The 20,684-nt window shown below is 42.2% G+C and overlaps 1 protein-coding gene across 2 annotated transcripts in view; it reads left to right on the top strand.

Moving 5' to 3' along the window:
• The window catches only part of HNF1B (HNF1 homeobox B), a 105,225-nt gene extending 87,478 nt beyond the window's left edge, over positions 1–17,747 (top strand). The window contains exons 8-13 of one of the 2 annotated variants that reach the window (XR_013608605.1): positions 229–344; positions 9,717–11,423; positions 12,288–12,735; positions 13,568–13,983; positions 14,400–16,543; positions 16,608–17,747. Coding sequence is in view for 1 of the 2 variants with exons in the window: in XM_078679771.1 (XP_078535897.1) it covers positions 229–344; positions 9,717–9,737 (137 nt within the window). In the remaining variant the exon portion in view is untranslated. Of the gene's footprint in view, positions 1–228; positions 345–9,716; positions 14,119–14,399; positions 16,544–16,607 lie in introns of those variants that run through there. The other variant, XM_078679771.1, reaches the window with a different exon arrangement.
• The last annotated feature ends 2,937 nt before the right edge of the window (positions 17,748–20,684 follow it).

Genomic DNA, 20,684 nt, shown 5'->3' on the forward strand with positions numbered 1-20,684 from the left:
TTGCGGTCATACTCTTGTTGCATGTTGTTTTAAGTAAATTCTGATAGTTGCTGTTTCATAGTACTTTCTATGTCTTAGCTTTCTGTAACGCCACATGAAGCTATGTGCAGAGTAATTTTTAGATTAGACCACCAAGTAAGCGGGAGCTGCATGGCTTCTGTATAATGCACATGTTTGGGGTTAGTAACTTTAGTCAAATTGTTTTTGTTTTTCTCTTGATATTTGCAGTGTACGCACACAAGCAGGAACCGCCCCAGTATTCCCATACGCGCTTCCCTTCAGCCATGGTTGTCACGGATACCAGCAGCATCAGTACGTTAACAAACATGTCTTCCAATAAACAGGTAAGCGGATGCCATACAATTCTGTGTATGCATGTATTTCTTACTGTGACTTTCATGTGTTGCTATCTACCACCCAAAGGTGAGTGAGCATGGCTTTTTTTACAACTGCAAGTAATCCAGTAAAACCTGTATCAGTCCCTGCAGTGTTTCTAATTAAGCAACTACACTTGTGTGTGCCAATATTACAGCTGGTAATATGTCTGCAGCCTATCAGCGCCTGCTTTAAGCCGATTAATATGAACCTCTTATTTCTTAAATGCCAATGGATAGGGAACACCTCGCCCTAGAAAAACCCTGCAATAAACATAAGCAGGTTCTTGTAGGGATAAAGAGAGGCATGAGGATTAAAAAGAGAGAAACAAATGGTGAAGTGCTGGAGAGGGGGAAGTAAAGGTAGGGAGATGAAGAGTAGTAGAGAAAGCTTAGGTGTTATCTATTCGTATACCGTCCGCTGTAAACACGGCATGTAATATGGGTGCCCCTATCTCGGGCCTAGTCTATTCCCCTACCTTACTATAGATACAGAATCTTGAATGTGCCTTCATCTCCGCACACAGCCTGCCTTTACACAGAGCCGGTAAAGCTCTCCGCTGTGAGGTGAGATGTGTTGTCTTGTTCTGTATCATGACAGTATTCTGACAGTTGCACTCTGCAGCACTTGCAAGAACTAGATTTTCTAGTATACAGGTTGTTGGCATACCACCATGGTATTGTACATTCTGCAGAACAGGTTTTAGCACACTCCTCTTGTCTTGCCTGTGATCATCATCCATGCTTGGTCACCATGTATTTCCTTAAAATCCAGCAGACTTTCTCTCTGGAACTCACTAGAATTTCATGCTGTGCCTTTCGCCTTGCAATATCGTGTTTGCTATCTTTCCTTTACATTTCATGCTTGGTTTTTCTCCACTTCTTTGGATTTTCATGCCTCTTCTCTACAGGTTTCTGTGATCTCTGGTTTCTATTTACTGTAATGAAATGATTGGTCTCTGTCCATCAAATTCGGTGGATTCTTACGCCGACTGTCTTTCCAAGAATCCCCATGTTTAGTGTCCTGTCATTCTGTGGCTTTCTAGACTCATTACCATGGTTGACCATATAGTTCATAGTCTCAGATGCACACTCTTTTCTCCATTGAATGACATGGATTTTCATGCTTGGTCACTGACCATGAAATGTTTTGCTGGGTCATTCTTAATGTAATTCCACCCTTGGTATGTTTCCGTGGGATTCCATGCTTGGTGTCCGCAATTGTCCATGCTTGGTCTCTGGATTTGTATGGCTTGCCATGATTGGTCTTTTTTGAAGTTCCATTAAAGTATATAACAGGTTGATTTCTGACCATGTAATAAGCCAGATTTAGTTGATGGCGCTTTCTCCATGAAATTTCAAGACTTTCCATGCTTGATTTCTCTCAATGAAATTCTAAAGATATCCATGACTAGCCTTTCTACATGAAATATTAAGGATTTCCATATTTGACCTCTTCTCGACATGACCTGGATTTCCATACCTGGCAACTCTGTAGGAAGACCTAAGGAGTTCCATACTTGGTGTCTTCGAATGGAACTCTGAGGATCTAAATTATTGATCTATCGATGGAAGTCCACGCTTGTCCATTTTGCATTAATAGGAAAATAGTGTGATGCAATTTAACTCATTCCTGTCCTTTTCATAAACGTCCACAATAGTTTGTGGCTGTCTGTAGGCCACAGTGTGTGATTCTATGTTTTCAAGATTTTTCAGAGACTTATTTAAAAAGTGTGAAATTGACTTTACCAAATGTATACAAAGTGGCTTTTTCACATGACGACGGTCTCTTTGCAGACTGTACTACTTTGTATAGATGTTTGCTAATATGGACACTGATGCATCATGATACTAATGATAACTAATAGTGGACTCAGGTATGTTATCTTATTTCCAGTTAACCTATGAGATTCAATTAGTCTGATAAATTAGTGGCAAGGCTGTGGCTACCCTGTGACACTCACATTTATTTGGGAAAATGCAGTTTAGATAAACCACAGACATTTTACATGTGGATAGTTTCCAAAATGTGGTGCTAATCCAATAGCAGTGCATTAGCTTAAGAAAACACCCCCATTTTAAATGCTAGCTCCGACTTGTCGGGAAATGTGTGGCATGTATCGATTGGAGATAAGGCGGCCTTGAACTTTAAATGTGATAAGTTTTTTTGCGAGTATTGACATTGCTCTTGCGATCCTGATAACGAAGTCGCAGGAAAGTCTGCTATTTCAGAGCGCTCCATGTGAATTTTAGCAAAATTTGTCTGGAGAAAGGCAGTCTGTCAGATTAGTTCCTGAGAAATGGGACGACAAAAGCCTATTTCTTATTCCGTGAGTATTTACTTTGCAAAATTCATTTTTACGTTAGGATGTGTAAATTCCTTCCTAGCACAATCAGGAAATTGCAGAGGTGTCAAGCTAGCCCCGGCCTTCCACTGCTTTTAATAAGATACTCATAAACGTATAGATACAGTTGAGACTTGTATTGCGAAAACCTTGCAATAAAGAAACCTGGCGTACAGTTGTAAGTCTCAAGGAAGGCAGTAGGGAGCAGGAGAAGGTAGCACTGTGATACAGGGATTCTGGTAATCCCCTAACAAATGGATAACCTATAATTAGCAGAAAGGGGCAAGAAGGGTAAGCGTAGCGATAGAAGAAGCCATGAGAGAGTTCAGCTCCGGGGAGATGATATTGCAACAAGTCTATAGAGGAATATTTTACTTAATGTGCTTGATCAGAGTTTAAAAGGACATTTTTTAATTGGGTCACAAAGTTTTTGCCCAGCTACCAATCAGTCTGTAGGTCTCTGGATGACTTGATGGTGCATGTTGGTATTTTGGTAGACAGAAATATTTTGGTAGACGGAAATGTAAGCAATTTAGCATAGTAAAGTTTAGATTTCATGATAGTTATGGTCCCGCAGATATGTCTTTCATGGGATGTTTGTTTTCAGGTATCAGAGGAGACTGAATAAGTGGTGGGATATACCAACCATTGATTAATTTTGAGTGTTGAGTTTCATGATGAGTCAAGGCGTCCCACTTAAAATGTGTTGGTGAACCTGATAAGATAGTTTGTCCTAAGGGTGGAGGCTGTGTAATGGTGGTGCTTGGGGACTTTGTTCCGTTTGAAGCTGAACGGCAACATGTTGGTCTGTGAATGCTCTTAGCAATCATTTGGAAGGTACATACATTTGCTGTTGTCTTCGGTCTTTGCTTGTACAAACCTGTGACCTTCAAGATACACTCTTTTGTTCCTCTCAAAGCTGCGCAGAGGCTCCAGTGCTGGTGAGTGCCATCTTGTTTAATCTCTGGATCATTATGTACTGTACATGGACCATTCAAACAAATGTTCAAGGATAGTGAGAGGCGAAAATATAAATTCCACATACATGATCAACCCAACAGGTCAAATTTCACTTACAGATAATGCCAATAAGAGACGAATGAGTATAAAAGTAACCGCACAGTGTGATATTTCACCCCAGCTCTGTCTGCCAGATGTTGGGAACTTGTTTGATGCATATTGTTTATGTATCTGAGCTGCCATTGTTATCCCTTTTGGCAATTAACTTTGCTCTATTGATTACCATCTCTTAACTTTTTCTCAGATGATCACTGACCTGTAGCTTACCATAGATGCCTTCCTCATAGAGAGCCACTGATCTATAGGTTTTCATGGATGGCCCTTTCATAGATGTGCATTGAACTAGCTATAGGATATCATGGATGCCATGTTCCTACATAAGTGTTGATCTGTGGTTGTATGTCTGAATATTATCTCAGTAAGATTATGCTACCAGAATAACATGGGTAAAATATCGAGCAGATAAGTGCATGTAGGTAAGCTTAGACTAACTATTCTTAACTCCACATCTATGTATGTTATAGATATATATATTAATTGTTATGGTACATATATGTTGAGTTACGTAAGGTAAACCTATACCTACCTACATATACTTACCTTGTTGATATGTTGGTCCTAGATATTATGGTCACGTTAATATGAGTATGCGATAATATTGAGACGATGTTCTAATGAAATAACTTGATCTGTAAGTCAAGATATCAGTCCGTATTCCTTTATGAATAGAGATCTATAGGTTACCATAGATGACCCTGCTCATATGTGAACTCTGATCTAAAGAGATGTGGATACTTATACAACTACTCTAATATATACATACGCTATAAATGAGTTACCTCTTCAAAGACAAACACTAAACATTGGGTTGCCATAGGTGTCTTATGTTTGCTTATGAACTCAGATCTGTATGCACCATGTATGTGCGTGCTGGTGTTAAGATGGCTACTGAGGCATCAGAATGAAGGTAACCTTTCTCCGTGCCAAAGTTCATACATATTTGAGATTATCGTGGTCAGAAACCAGCGCCTACATTGAAAGTAGAAGGCAATAGTAGACCCCCGTGGTTCAACATTAAAGTCCCCTGATCGTTCGATATGTCCCCCGATGAGGATTCATAATACATTCGTAGCTGAATTCCCCCCTCAATTAAAGTGCTCCCACGCACCTTGGCAAGTTTTTAAAGCCACTCCTCTGTGTTCGTGTTTGCAACAAAATTCTAATACATTGTCCAAACCTGCATTAGAAAGTGTGAACTCACAAGGCCCCTGCACTTTTTGAACAGGTCAGGCTGTACGAGATGGACATAAAAACCATTTCGCCATAAGTCCTGTTGCCTCCGATAGCTTAAAGGGTCCCCCCATTGCAGAGAGAGAAGCTGTTCCATGTGGGGAAACAGCCACTACAGCGAAGCCGTTTCCACGAAAGCACTAACCACGCATGCTTTACAACGCATGCGTGGTTATCACTATAACCTTTACCACGCATTCCTTTACTACGAAATACGTAGTAAAGGAATGTGAGTTAAAGGTCAGAAAAAAAAGGGGGGGTTGGGGGGGTCTCCCCCCTCAAAAAAAAACCAAAACACGTTCTCCTGTGCCTCAGTCCTTCATGGAAACAGCCTCCCTAACAGACGTGATAACGTACGTGCGTCTACGTACTGAATCAAAAATAGAGAAAGGACCACTTAAAGAGTTAGAAGAAGGAGAATAGCGTCGAAAGAAAATGTAAGTATATTTTTTAATTATAATAATTTATTAGGTTAGGCTTAGTTAAAAAAACATATATATATATATAGATTTCAACTACATAATAAATCATGCAGTCGGTTTAACATAAAAATGCTAATATCATGCATAGCTAAACAACGAAAAACGTTGTTAAACTATGCGTAGTAAAGGCATTTTCGTGGTAAACCATATGCGTGGTAATGGCATTCCGTTGTAACGCATGCGTGGAAAAGGCATGCGTTGCAACGGAATGCGTTGTAACATCATATAATCTTCCATGTGCTCAGACCCACACCTCTTGCAGTTGCCAGAATAGGCATTCTAGAATGCTGCCTTGTTTGGTGACGTCTGATTGGCTTTGAGGTGTATTGTGGCGTCAGTCACCGGATGGCCCTTTAATGTGGTTGTCCTGAATGGTCCCTTGCTTGGTCAGCAGCCATGATTCTTTTTATTGAAGGGCAACAGGGTGAAATAATACCCAGTCACAATGTAAACAAAATATCTTTATACCAGGGCACATTATTAAGGCTGTTTGACTCTGATTTCAGCTTAGAAACGCATACAAAGTCTTGGCAAGGGTCCACCGCAAGCCTTATTTGATGCCCCCCTCTCTCTAGTAAAAGGTGAGGGGGTAATTCTAAATTTTTCTTCCCGGCTACTCCTGCTGAATTTCCCATTCTTTGTAGTGCTGAGAAAACCGTCTCTCTGGGAGCCACAAATCTCAATCAGCCAGGCGGCCAGGCACGTCGGGCCCTCCCCAGAATATCATTTCCTTTGAAAGGCTCCCTACCCATCCATCTGCGGGGCGCTGGGCCCTGACTGGGCCTGATGAAGTCTCCCATCCCACCCCAGCTGACTTTGATGCTTGCTTGTTGAAACAAGCCCTCCGCATCCAGGAAATGTTGCTGGGCTTTAATCAAAACAGGGCGAGATGCTGCCCGCGAGGGATGCCGCTCGCAGGCCAATAATGACTGCACCCTTCAGTGGCCAGGGTGGGCACCCTACCTTGAAGCCTTCCGCACCCGAGCCAGCCAATGAAGCGCCTCTCCGCGCCCACCGCTCTAGCGGAGCTAGCCAGGCTCTTGTTTGTATTTGCATAATAAATGATTAGGGCAACTGTTTTTTCTGGTATTTCTTATAACATTTCTGTCTGTCCTTATGCATATTCCTCTTTGGCAGCTCATCAGTATTGTTTTCATGTTCATTTTCTGTTCTATGAAAAATGAAGTTGCAGCTGGTGCATTTCCTTATCAAATTGACCTATGAAATGTGCACTTGCGCTTGATGCCTTCCTCTTTAGCACTCGAACCACCCGAGGCGGTGTATGATAATCTGGAAACATTATCCTTATGCACCGCTGCAGCTGTTTAAGGAAGTGTCATCCGTGTTTTTGCCACGCAGTGCTGTCATTCTGCGTGGATGTTGGCCTGACAGGGATATTCGACGGAGTGGAGAATTGCTCAAATTACGATGTATTTTTTCTGGGTTTCTTTTGCTTTTTAAAACAGCTACAGACAGATGAACGCTTTATTTCATGTCTGCGTTTAATAAGTAGAATAATCGGCAAATAAAAGAAGGCTACGAGCCTTTTGCCTAATGTGGCCCTGGATTTATGATATTGTATGTATCTTATTGTTTCTTAGGATTCTCTTGGGATTTTCGACATTTTTCATCCACCTAACATTTTACAGAATATTCCCACCTGCACATCATTGTTTATAGACTTACTTGACCGTGATTCTTGTGTTCCTTTGCCTTTTACAGCATAATAACATTTGGAATGAACAAGTAGAATGGATATAAATTTAGCCAACAACTCAGCTCAACTTTTAGGCTACAGGTTCAGAGCAAAGAATACGGTCATTGATGAATTTTGTATAGAGATTGCACCTGTTTAGCATTTACTGAACTTTGCTAATGTATCAGTAATGTCTGAGGATGAATACATTTAATTATCTGAGAGTGATCATTGTCTTTCACTCCCGAAAATTAAGGTAGACTGCTAGACGTCAGACACCTTTGTTTCTAAAACCAATCAAAGGTTACATCAATATCCCATCCACTATTTTCCATTGATACTATATGGCTTAGATATTTTTTGTACCCTAATTTTCCAGTTCTGATCTTAATGAATGAGTGTAAATCTGAGAGGATACAAGTAACACAGACAGAAAAATAAAAGAACCAAAATAGGTCCTTTTAAGGTGTAATTAACTCTGTGTGCACCGAAACAAATTTGCAGGGCGAAAGAATACAGGTAAACACATCTGTACATGGACTGACTACGAAGAAGAGAGACAGGCAAACAGAGCCAGGCTGATGACTTAAGTTATACAGCCAGACATAGTGATACACCGTCCAACAGAGCGACCAATAGTTAGAAACATCAGCTAGACAGAAGGATTAATAGATCGGCAGACTGAGAGAGTGATTACTATGTAGCCAGAGGGCAATAGGTAATAGAGAAACAGGAAAGCATAAGGACAGATGGACCGATAGCTAGGCACACAGGCTAATGGTTAGATATATATAGACAAAGGGATGGATAAAAAGATAGCCACAGAAATTCTGATCAAAGATAAGCTTTCAAATATAAATAAAATCCAAGAGACATGCAGAAAGATAGCCACATTGACGCAAGAGAATGAAGGACAGTGTGGAGAGTGTTCTAATGAAAACATTGGTACATTAGCGATGGGAATAAGCTAGGAAGGTGGGTTATCATATACATGGGCTCACCACAGATCGAATACAATTTAGACAAAGGATACTTACGGGAAGGGATTTAGAAAGGGCAACAGTACGGACCGAAGAAATAAAGGTAATAAGTTGCGTAGGCCTGTGATATAGATAGGAGATTTAGATTAAAGGTTAATATAGGCCGGGTCCTCTATAATAGACAAAAAAAATCGATGCAATAGATGTGAGTGTTCTTTAGGCTCATTGTCTCAAGAAGGAAGGAATACATTCCTAGGTTAAGTGAGAACTTGTGAAGAAAAATTATTCAGATGAGGTAGAGTGAAAACTCGCAATTTCAAATAACATTATATTTTCTTCCTGATAGTATTAATTTCATCTCCAGGTTGGAGTCAGGCTAAACGGTAAAAATAGTTGGGCTCCTTGAGCCAGACTAGGAAAGAGAGGTTCTCCGTCCATTTTCTTACGTTAGATAAGATTTGATGTTTGCAAGTGCCATCTCAAGTGATGTGCCCTAGAGTCTGGCTGACGTTTCCTTATCACCTGCCATGTTTGCCTGAAGCAAGCCTCTCTGTGCAAGGCCAGCGGCAGGGACCCACCCATCACTCTCAGCCCAACATGGACACAGACATATTGCAGTTGTTTCCAGTGTCAGAGGGGGGACAGGGGAGGCAACGTAGAGAATACATAAAAAACACCTTAAAAGAATCACACCTCAAGAAACTTGTCTTTCAGGCTTGAAACATGCTTGCCAGCTGTAAAATCCTTTCTCTAGTAGGATTTCAATTTTACCTATTTGGGCAAAATAACTGTCAAACATCTATTGCGTGTCGCCTGAATGATGTGTCATATTAATGCACTGCTTGGGTATAGCTGTACAACTTGGTTTTTGGCTTAGAATCATCTATCTCTTCAGCCTCCATATGGGGGTTCATTCACTATGGTTTTTATGTTTACTAAGACTGTGATTGCACAGACTTGGAAGGAACAGAGGCAGACCAATAGTTCCAAGAGTTACTGCATGTTTGTGTTAGAAAGCTGGAAAATTGGCTACAACTAGAACAAGGAAACTGAAGAATTGCCCCTTGCCCAGCTAGTAACTTAAAGAGGGGTAGATACTGTCCGGGGCTTAGGCGGCCCATTACGAACTGTTAAATATGCAAAGGCAAAATTTCATGGAAATGCCTAAAAAATATACCGTATTTGCAGTGTGCTATTCTGACTTTTTCTCTTCTCTCTCTAGCTCTCTCTTGTGTTTTTTCCTTCTTCCTTGTTTTCCTGTTCCATTTTGCTTCTTTTATTATTTACATTGTCAGATATTACCCCTCGTATTCCCATATCTTGCATTATTTCATTTAAAAAAATAAAAGAATCCCTCCACGTATATATCTCTTGTCAATATATATCTCCTGTGGGTCCATCTGAGAAGAAAATGAAATGACAAAGTGGGTGTGCCTTGTGTTTTTATGACGATGTGAAATGTCTCAAAAGCGTTCAGTTTTCGAACACAGAGCAAGTGATACATTCTGCTTTCTCTTCTCTCTTTGCAGTGTCCTCTGCAGGCCTGGTGATATTCCACACTTCGCTTGTCTTGCGCATAGCAACAAGAACTTATTTTCCACAACATCATGCTGGTTACCACCAAGACTATGTGGGGGGTGCCGAAGGAAACCGACAGAGCTGACCCGTGCCCTGTGGATGGGTCTATCCAGCTGAAACGAGGCTGGAGGTCTCAGGCTCCAAGTCTGCAGCGTTCAGGCCCAAGGCCAAGTGTCGGCAGGAGAAGCATCTGAACAAATACCTCCGGCGCATCAACCAGGGATCAGACGCAGTGGCGGATAGGCGCACACCCAACAGGTTCAATGCTCGCTGCTGATCTGATCGGCACAGGATATGCACAAGCGGGGTTCGATTTGAATTCCCTCTCACAGTATTTCCAAACATGTCCAATGTGTGCCTTCCTTGGCCCAGTTCTTGGCAGCAGAGCAAACAAAATAAGAATACCAGAAGTCACAGAAAAAGAAGGCACAATCAATTTTATTTAAGTTGGACATCTGCACCAACCAGGCTGCTGAGAACTTTTATTCTGTTACGGGATAGTGGCAAGCAGAAGGACCATGTGCTGTTGAACTGAGCCAAAACATGTACATATGATTAGGGAAAAGAAGGACGCAAAACAAGGCAAATAAACTATACATGTATGTTTCTTATAAAGAAATATAGCCACACAATGACTGCTGATCATAGGAAGACCAAGTGCAATTTATTTGACTTGTACATACTGAACAATTTGTAGTACTCATTTGTAAACACCAGAATCAAGTTTGACCCTCTAACAGGTGTGCGGGATATGGAGAAGATGAGACTCTTGTAAAAGACATCTACACACCGGCCGGGACTGTGCTTAGCAACTCCTGTACGACTGTTGTAGGAGTGACGTATAACAGTGCAAAATCCACGTCACAAGTCTTCTACTCTTTGCTGGTATTAACCTGGCCCTACAATGCTTATGACAAATGTTGTCAGGTTTTAAATGCTGAGGTTTGTCTATATCCAGGATGGCTTTAGTCACACAATATAGGTTACCCAAGTACAAACATGTACACCCTAGAATAAAAATGAAAAAACCCTTTCAGAAACGAGAGCAAGTGAGAGATGGGGGTGTTCCCCCTTACCGAAGTGTGATATTGTGCTTTCTGTTTTTACTGGGAAATACATGCTGACACCACCTTTTCCTTCCTTTAAGTTCGGGGTGCGGGTCACCCCTTTCTTTATTGTAAGCGACTCCTCCTATATTTGTTGAACTTTGGACTACTTAACAGCTATGAGATCCCCCTTCTCCATTCCTTTAGTACATGGTACATTTCCTGCTGCAATCCTTACTTGGCTTCAATCATTGAGCAATTACGTTCTCTATTAATTTATTAGCTATTACATTACCTTTTGCAATTCTTCCATCTTTAATAGTCGTGGCATTCCCTGATCCAGAACTTCAGTGGATATGACATTCCCTGCTCCTGTCCCTTAGCTGAAAAAGGCATCACTTGCACATGCCTTCTGTGGATATGACATTCCAAGCTCCAGTCCCTTAATAGAAAAAGACATTCCGTGCACATGCCTTCTGTGCATATGACATTCCATGCTTCAAACATTTATCACAGGTGACATTCCATGCTTCAAACATTTATCACAGGTGACATTCCTTGCTCCAAATATTTATCACAGGTGACATTTCATGCTCCAAACATTTATCACAGGTGACATTCCATGCTCCAGACATTTATCACAGGTAACATTCCATGCTCCAAAAATTAATCACAGGTGACATTCCATGCTCCAAACATTTATCACAGGTGACATTTCTTGCTCCAAACAGGTATCCCAGGTGATATTCCTTGCTCCAAACAGTTATCACAAGTGACATTCCATGCTCCAAACATTTATCACAGGTGACATTCCTTGCTCCAAATATTTATCACAGGTGGCATTGCATGCTCCAGACATTTATCACAGGTGACATTCCTTGCTCCAAACATTTATCACAGGTGACATTGCATGCTCCGAACATTTATCACAGGTGACATTCCTTGCTCCACACATTTATCACAGGTGACATTCCATGCTCCAAACATTTATCACAGGTGATATTCAATCCTCCAAACATTTATCACAGGTGACATTCCTTGCTCCAGACATGTATCACAGGTGACAATCCTTGCTCCAAACATTTATCACAGGTCACATTCCTTGCTCCAAATATTTATCACAGGTGACATTCCATGCTCCAGACATTTATCACAGGTGATATTCCATGCTCCAAACATTTATCACAGGTGACATTCCTTGCTCCAGACATTTATCACAGGTGATATTCCTTGCTCCAGACATTTATCACAGGTGACATTCCATGCTCCAAACATTTATCACAGGTGACATTCCTTGCTCCAGACATTTATCACAAGTAACATTCCTTGCTCCAAACATTTATCACAGGTGACATCCCATGCTCCAGACATTTATCACAGGTGACATTTCTTACTCCAGACATTTATCACAGGTGACATTCCATGCTCCAAACATTTATCACAGGTGACATTCCTTGCTCCAAACATTTATCACAGGTGACATTCCATGCTCCAGACATTTATCACAGGTAACATTCCATGCTCCAAAAATTAATCACAGGTGACATTCCATGCTCCAAACATTTATCACAGGTGACATTTCTTGCTCCAAACATTTATCACAGGTGACATTCCTTGCTCCAAATATTTATCACAGGTGACATTTCATGCTCCAAACATTTATCACAGGTGACATTCCATGCTCCAGACATTTATCACAGGTAACATTCCATGCTCCAAAAATTAATCACAGGTGACATTCCATGCTCCAAACATTTATCACAGGTGACATTTCTTGCTCCAAACAGGTATCCCAGGTGACATTCCTTGCTCCAAACAGTTATCACAAGTGACATTCCATGCTCCAAACATTTATCACAGGTGACATTCCTTGCTCCAAATATTTATCACAGGTGGCATTGCATGCTCCAGACATTTATCACAGGTGACATTCCTTGCTCCAAACATTTATCACAGGTGACATTGCATGCTCCGAACATTTATCACAGGTGACATTCCTTGCTCCACACATTTATCACAGGTGACATTCCATGCTCCAAACATTTATCACAGGTGACATTCAATCCTCCAAACATTTATCACAGATGACATTCCTTGCTCCAGACATTTATCACAGGTGACATTCCATGCTCCAAACATTTATCACAGGTGACATTCCTTTCTCCAGACATTTATCACAAGTAACATTCCTTGCTCCAAACATTTATCACAGGTGACATCCCATGCTCCAGACATTTATCACAGGTGACATTTCTTACTCCAGACATTTATCACAGGTGACATTCCATGCTCCAAACATTTATCACAGGTGACATTCCTTGCTCCAGACATTTATCACAGGTGACATTCCATGCTCCAGACATTTATCACAGGTGACATTCCATGCGCCAGTCATTTATCACAGGTGACATTCCATGCTCCAAACATTTATCACAGGTGACATTCCTTGCTCCAGACATTTATCACAGGTGACATTCCTTGCTCCAGACATTTATCACAAGTGACATTCCTTGCTCCAGACATTTATCACAGGTGACATTCCATGCTCCAGACATTTATCACAGGTGACATTCCATGCTCCAGACATTTATCACAGGTGACATTCCATGCTCCAGACATTTATCACAGGTGACATTCCTTGCTCCAGACATTTATTACAGGTGACATTCCATGCTCCAAACATTTATCACAGGTGACATTCCTTGCTCCAGACATTCATCACAGGTGACATTCCATGCTCCAGACATTTATCACAGGTGACATTCCTTGCTCCAAACATTTATCACAGGTGACATTGCATGCTCCGAACATTTATCACAGGTGACATTCCTTGCTCCACACATTTATCACAGGTGACATTCCATGCTCCAAACATTTATCACAGGTGACATTCAATCCTCCAAACATTTATCACAGGTGACATTCCTTGCTCCAGACATGTATCACAGGTGACATTCCTTGCTCCAAACATTTATCACAGGTCACATTCCTTGCTCCAAATATTTATCACAGGTGACATTCCATGCTCCAAACATTGATCACAGGTGACATTCCATGCTCCAGACATTTATCACAGGTGATATTCCATGCTCCAAACATTTATCACAAGTGACATTCCTTGCTCCAGACATTTATCACAGGTGATATTCCTTGCTCCAGACATTTATCACAGGTGACATTCCTTGCTCCAGACATTTATCACAAGTGACATTCCTTGCTCCAAACATTTATCACAGGTGACATTTCTTGCTCCAAACAGGTATCCCAGGTGACATTCCTTGCTCCAAACAGTTATCACAAGTGACATTCCATGCTCCAAACATTTATCACAGGTGACATTCCTTGCTCCAAATATTTATCACAGGTGGCATTGCATGCTCCAGACATTTATCACAGGTGACATTCCTTGCTCCAAACATTTATCACAGGTGACATTGCATGCTCCGAACATTTATCACAGGTGACATTCCTTGCTCCACACATTTATCACAGGTGACATTCCATGCTCCAAACATTTATCACAGGTGACATTCAATCCTCCAAACATTTATCACAGATGACATTCCTTGCTCCAGACATTTATCACAGGTGACATTCCATGCTCCAAACATTTATCACAGGTGACATTCCTTGCTCCAGACATTTATCACAAGTAACATTCCTTGCTCCAAACATTTATCACAGGTGACATCCCATGCTCCAGACATTTATCACAGGTGACATTTCTTACTCCAGACATTTATCACAGGTGACATTCCATGCTCCAAACATTTATCACAGGTGACATTCCTTGCTCCAGACATTTATCACAGGTGACATTCCATGCTCCAGACATTTATCACAGGTGACATTCCATGCGCCAGTCATTTATCACAGGTGACATTCCATGCTCCAAACATTTATCACAGGTGACATTCCTTGCTCCAGACATTTATCACAAGTGACATTCCTTGCTCCAGACATTTATCACAGGTGACATTCCATGCTCCAGACATTTATCACAGGTGACATTCCATGCTCCAGACATTTATCACAGGTGACATTCCATGCTCCAGACATTTATCACAGGTGACATTCCTTGCTCCAGACATTTATTACAGGTGACATTCCATGCTCCAAACATTTATCACAGGTGACATTCCTTGCTCCAGACATTCATCACAGGTGACATTCCATGCTCCAGACATTTATCACAGGTGACATTCCTTGCTCCAAACATTTATCACAGGTGACATTGCATGCTCCGAACATTTATCACAGGTGACATTCCTTGCTCCACACATTTATCACAGGTGACATTCCATGCTCCAAACATTTATCACAGGTGACATTCAATCCTCCAAACATTTATCACAGGTGACATTCCTTGCTCCAGACATGTATCACAGGTGACATTCCTTGCTCCAAACATTTATCACAGGTCACATTCCTTGCTCCAAATATTTATCACAGGTGACATTCCATGCTCCAAACATTGATCACAGGTGACATTCCATGCTCCAGACATTTATCACAGGTGATATTCCATGCTCCAAACATTTATCACAAGTGACATTCCTTGCTCCAGACATTTATCACAGGTGATATTCCTTGCTCCAGACATTTATCACAGGTGACATTCCATGCTCCAAACATTTATCACAGGTGACATTCCTTGCTCCAGACATTTATCACAAGTGACATTCCTTGCTCCAAACATTTATCACAGGTGACATTCCATGCTCCAGACATTTATCACAGGTGACATTTCTTACTCCAGACATTTATCACAGGTGACATTCCATGTTTAAAAAATGTATCACCGGTGACATTCCTTGCTCCAGACATCTATCACAGGTGACATTCCATGCTCCAGACATTTATCACAGGTGACATTCCATGCGCCAGTCATTTATCACAGGTGACATTCCATGCTCCAAACATTTATCACAGGTGACATTCCTTGCTCCAGACATTTATCACAGGTGACGTTCCTTGCTCCAGACATTTATCACAGGTGACATTCCATGCTCCAGACATTTATCACAGGTGACATTCCATGCTCCAGACATTTATCACAGGTGACATTCCTTGCTCCAGACATTTATTACAGGTGACATTCCATGCTCCAAACATTTATCACAGGTGACATTCCTTGCTCCAGACATTCATCACAGGTGACATTCCATGCTCCAGACATTTATCACAGGTGACATTCCATGGTCCAGACATTTATCACAGGTGACATTCCATGCTCCAAACATTTATCACAGGTGACATTCCATGGTCCAGACATTTATCACAGGTGACATTCCATGCTCCAAACATTTATCACAGGTGACATTCCTTGCTCCAGACATTTATCACAGGTGACATTCCATGCTCCAGACATTTATCACAGGTGACATTCCATGCACCAGTCATTTATCACAGGTGACATTCCATGCTCCAAACATTTATCACAGGTGACATTCCTTGCTCCAAACATTTATCACAGGTGACATTGCATGCTCCGAACATTTATCACAGGTGAAATTCCATGCTCCAAACATTTATCACAGGTGACATTCCATGCTCCAGACATTTATCACAGGTGACATTCCATGCTCCAGACATTTATCACAGGTGACATTCCTTGCTCCAGACATTTATCACAAGTGACATTTCTTGCTCCAAACATTTATCACAGGTGACATTCCATGCTCCAGACATTTATCACAGGTGACATTCCATGCTCCAGACATTTATCACAGGTGACATTCCATGCTCCAGACATTTATCACAGGTGACATCCCTTGCTCCAGACATTTATTACAGGTGACATTCCATGCTCCAAACATTTATCACAGGTGACATTCCTTGCTCCAGACATTCATCACAGGTGACATTCCATGCTCCAGACATTTATCACAGGTGACATTCCATGCACCAGACATTTATCACAGGTGACATTCCATGCTCCAAACATTTATCACAGGTGACATTTCTTGCTCCAGACATTTATCACAGGTGACATTCCATGGTCCAGACATTTATCACAGGTGACATTCCATGCTCCAATCCCTCATCAGATTCAGCATGCTCTGCTCCAGTCAATTAGCAGACATCACATTTTACGTGTTACAGACATTCAACCAGTGAATGGCAGTTCTGTACAGGATTCAATTCAAATCTTTACAAAATGGAACTGTCTCTCTCCCTCCCCCAGCCCTCCTAAAAAGATTTTTCTGTGTTCACTTTCAGAGAAATCAAGGCAAAACCGGTGTTATTTTCACTCGAGTGTCTCATTTTGCGATTTCTGACGTACAAACAGTATTAATTGTTATCTCCAAATGAACTTCGTGCATTTCTCCCGATGCTCTGATATTATCATTGCAATGTATATATATTTTATATTTGAATCTGTGACGCAGGCATGGCCTTGACTGACTTTCCATGCTTAGGAACAAATGCCTTGCTGGTGAAATCCTGGCAGCAGACACGCCACAGAGTTGCTCCTTAAGATTTTGCACTTGCAGGAGGAGGAAGGTGGGACATTGATTTTTATGGCGGAGGAGGAACTCTAGCAGTATTCGCTAATTTTTTATTGCATGTAAAGATTTGGTCAGAATCTGGAACACTGTGTTTTCCTAGACCAAACATCTTCAATTTGCTCCGTTACAAAAATCAGTTTGGACCAGTGCAAACCTTTGCGTGCAAGGGCCGAACCTTCCGAGTACATGCACACTCCAGGCGTGCAACGCATCAGTCACACAAGGCCCCCGTCCCCTTTCTTATTCTTATCACCCTATGTACTGCCAGAGATCTCCGTCAGCCTACTTAGAAAAGGGAAAAATTCACCCAAACTTGATTGTTCCTCATGTATTATTTTGTACAAAATTAAAATCGATCTTTTAAAATCATATTTATATTTGTAAAGTTGACATTTGAGTAAATATAAACGTGCCTGTACAGAAAGTGGTTTCCTTTCGTTTTTTAATTCGATTTGTAATTGATGAGCTGATGAAACCCTCTAGGTCAGAATCCTCCATTCATTCATCCTGAAAGGCTAAATGGATGATTGACTGCATCAAAGCCCCACACTGCTGGATGGTACGTGGGTGACTGTCCTGTACTCCGAAATGATGGCAAGGTGGTCATTTTGTGCTCATGGTAATATGCATAGCAGTGATGACGAACCGATAACCTTGGGCTTCTGAAACATGCCTCGTGTGTAGCATTGTACCCCAACACCATGTGTGGTTGATAGCTCATGTAGTTGAGAACAGCGCCTGGTTGATGACTTGTGGATAATATGATCAAGAATATCAATACCTGGTTGATAATGCACTGGTGAATAATGCCTGGTGGGTGATATCCTCAAGAATAGCAATGGGTGGTTGATAAGTGCCTGGTGAATAATGCCTGGTTGATAATATGATCAAGAATATCAATACCTGGTTGATAATGCACTGGTGAATAATGCCTGGTGGATGATATCCTCAAGAATAGCAATGGGTGGTTGATAATTGCCTGGTGAATAATGCCTGGTTGATAATATGATCAAGAATATCAATACCTGGTTGATAATGCACTGGTGAATAATGCCTGGTGGATGATATCCTCAAGAATAGCAATATCTGATTGATAATGCCTGGTGGATAATATGCAGGGGTGGGCGGAGCTCATTCAGTTTCACTGTGCAGAATTCTGCGGAGTGATAAAAGAGCCTCAGTGGAATTCCACAGAGTTCCGCAGGTGTGCGGAGTTCCCTAAAACCAACATGTAGGACCATCTCTGTCACTTGCTGCTTTTGGTTTATTGCTCAGCCCAGGATTGGAAGGGAAGGAGGCACAAGGGGAGGGTGACAAGGCTATAATCCGCTCAGGATTATTTCACTAGTCTGCAATGCATACAACAGGCCGTTGTGCTTTGCAAGCGAGGACCTGCTTCCAGCCGAGGAGTTTCAGATTACCTGCAGCCTCCAGGGGAGGACCCGGCGCCGGCCCAGGATTTCATGCCCAGGAGTGGAGCTGCCTTCACAAGTGCTCCTTGACCTAACATGATGTTAAGTGGCCGGTCTAAGATGGCCTCAGGAGGAGACTAGGGTTGGAGGTTACTGCTGGTTCTTGCTCTGGTCCTGGCGGGCCCAGTGGTGCAGGCCCCGCCTCCCCATGTTGCTAAGCTTGCAACTCAAAGATCTCAGTCCTGGGCAAGCTCAGCCTGGGGTCCACAAGCCCTGCCCGGTCCCCTCCATCCCCCGGGAGCCTCACCTGCAAACCCCAGGGACAAGCAGGCAAACCAACAGAGCCAGAGGAAGGGCTTAATTTTGCACCTAATCTTGGCCGCTCCATGCTTCTCTCTACCAGCCAGATAAGCAAGCCAAAAACTCTATGAACTCTGCCGGCAGAGTGTAGTTCACCACCCACCCTTAATAATATGCTCAAGAATAGCAATGCCTGGTTGATGACGCACTGGTGGATAAGGCCTGGGGGATAATATGCTAAAAAATAGTAATGTCTGGTTGAAATTGCACTGATGAATAATGCCTGGTGGATGATATGCTCAAGAGTAGCAATGTCTGGTTGATCACGTGTCACCAGCGATGCCTCATTGATAATGTGCTTATGATTAATGCCTGGTGGATCACATTCTTGGAATAATTGTTCGGTCAATATGGTGTCGTGAATGATGGTTGATGACATGCTTCTGAATAATGTCTAGGAAATAATGTGTTTGTGAAGGATCCCTGGTGGATAAAATGCCTAATGACAGTGTCTGGTTGATAACGTACAAATGATGCCTGGCTGATAAAGTGATGGTGAATAATGCCTGGTTCATAAAATGCTAACAAACAACGTTGTCTTGATGACGACATACTCTTGGATGATGCCTGGTTGATCTCACATGATGGCTAGTAAATAATGCACTTGTAATTAATTGGTCAAGAATAGGCTCACAAATAATAATGCTTTGATGATAACTTGCTTACAAAGGCTGAGGCTTTACCACATTGTAGATGCATGCCGATGGAATCATAAAGTCCATCAGCGGATCAGGAATGGCCCTGGAAGAGGCAGGTGATAGCAACTGGCCCTTCAGATAGAGCCATCATGAACTTTCAGGAGCCTGCAGCATTCCTGGGGGAAGGTAAGTTAAAGTAAAGATATAGGGGAAGAGTTACTTTTTATTCAACCAATCAATCGGGTTTCTTGTAAAGTGTGACTACACACCCATTACGTTCTCACGTTGCTGTGGGGGGGCGGGTGTGGTTCATTCAAAGAGCCAGGTGTTGAGGTCCTTCCTGAATGGAGGCAGTGACGGTGATTGCCTAAGATGCAGAGGCAGGGAGTTCAGGTCTTCGCAGCAAGGTAGGAGAAGGATCCTCCTCCAGGGAAGGTCTTGCAGATCTGTGGGATGGTGGCCTGGGCCAGTTGGGCAAAGCAGAGATAGATGTCTGGTGGGTGTGTAGAAGGAGAGGTGGAGGTTGAGGTATGCAGGTCCGGCATTGTGAAGGGCTTTGTAGGCATGCATGAGGAGCTTGAAGGTAATTATTTTGTTGATCGGGAGCCTGTAGAGGTCTCTCAGGTGACTGGTGATGTGGCTGCAGCGGGGGATGTTCAAGATGAGTCTGGCAGAGGCGTTCTGCAGTTTCTTTAGGAGTATGGGTGGTGCCCGCATAGAATGCATTGCTGTAGTCAAGTCTGCTGCTGACAAGCGCATGGGTGACCGTTTTTCTGGACTCAGTGGGGATCCACTTAAAAAATCTTCCAAAGCAGGCGGAGCATGGGGAAGCAGGAGGACGAGACAGCATTGATTTGGCGGTTCATTGAGGTGGAGGAGTCCAGCATGGTGCCGAGGTTTTGTGCGTGGCACGTGGGTGTAGGGGGGTTCTGAGTGCTGTGTGCCACCAGG

The sequence above is a fragment of the Lissotriton helveticus genome, chromosome 3_1, assembly GCF_964261635.1.
Source record: "Lissotriton helveticus chromosome 3_1, aLisHel1.1, whole genome shotgun sequence".
NCBI classification, from domain to species: domain Eukaryota; kingdom Metazoa; phylum Chordata; class Amphibia; order Caudata; family Salamandridae; genus Lissotriton; species Lissotriton helveticus.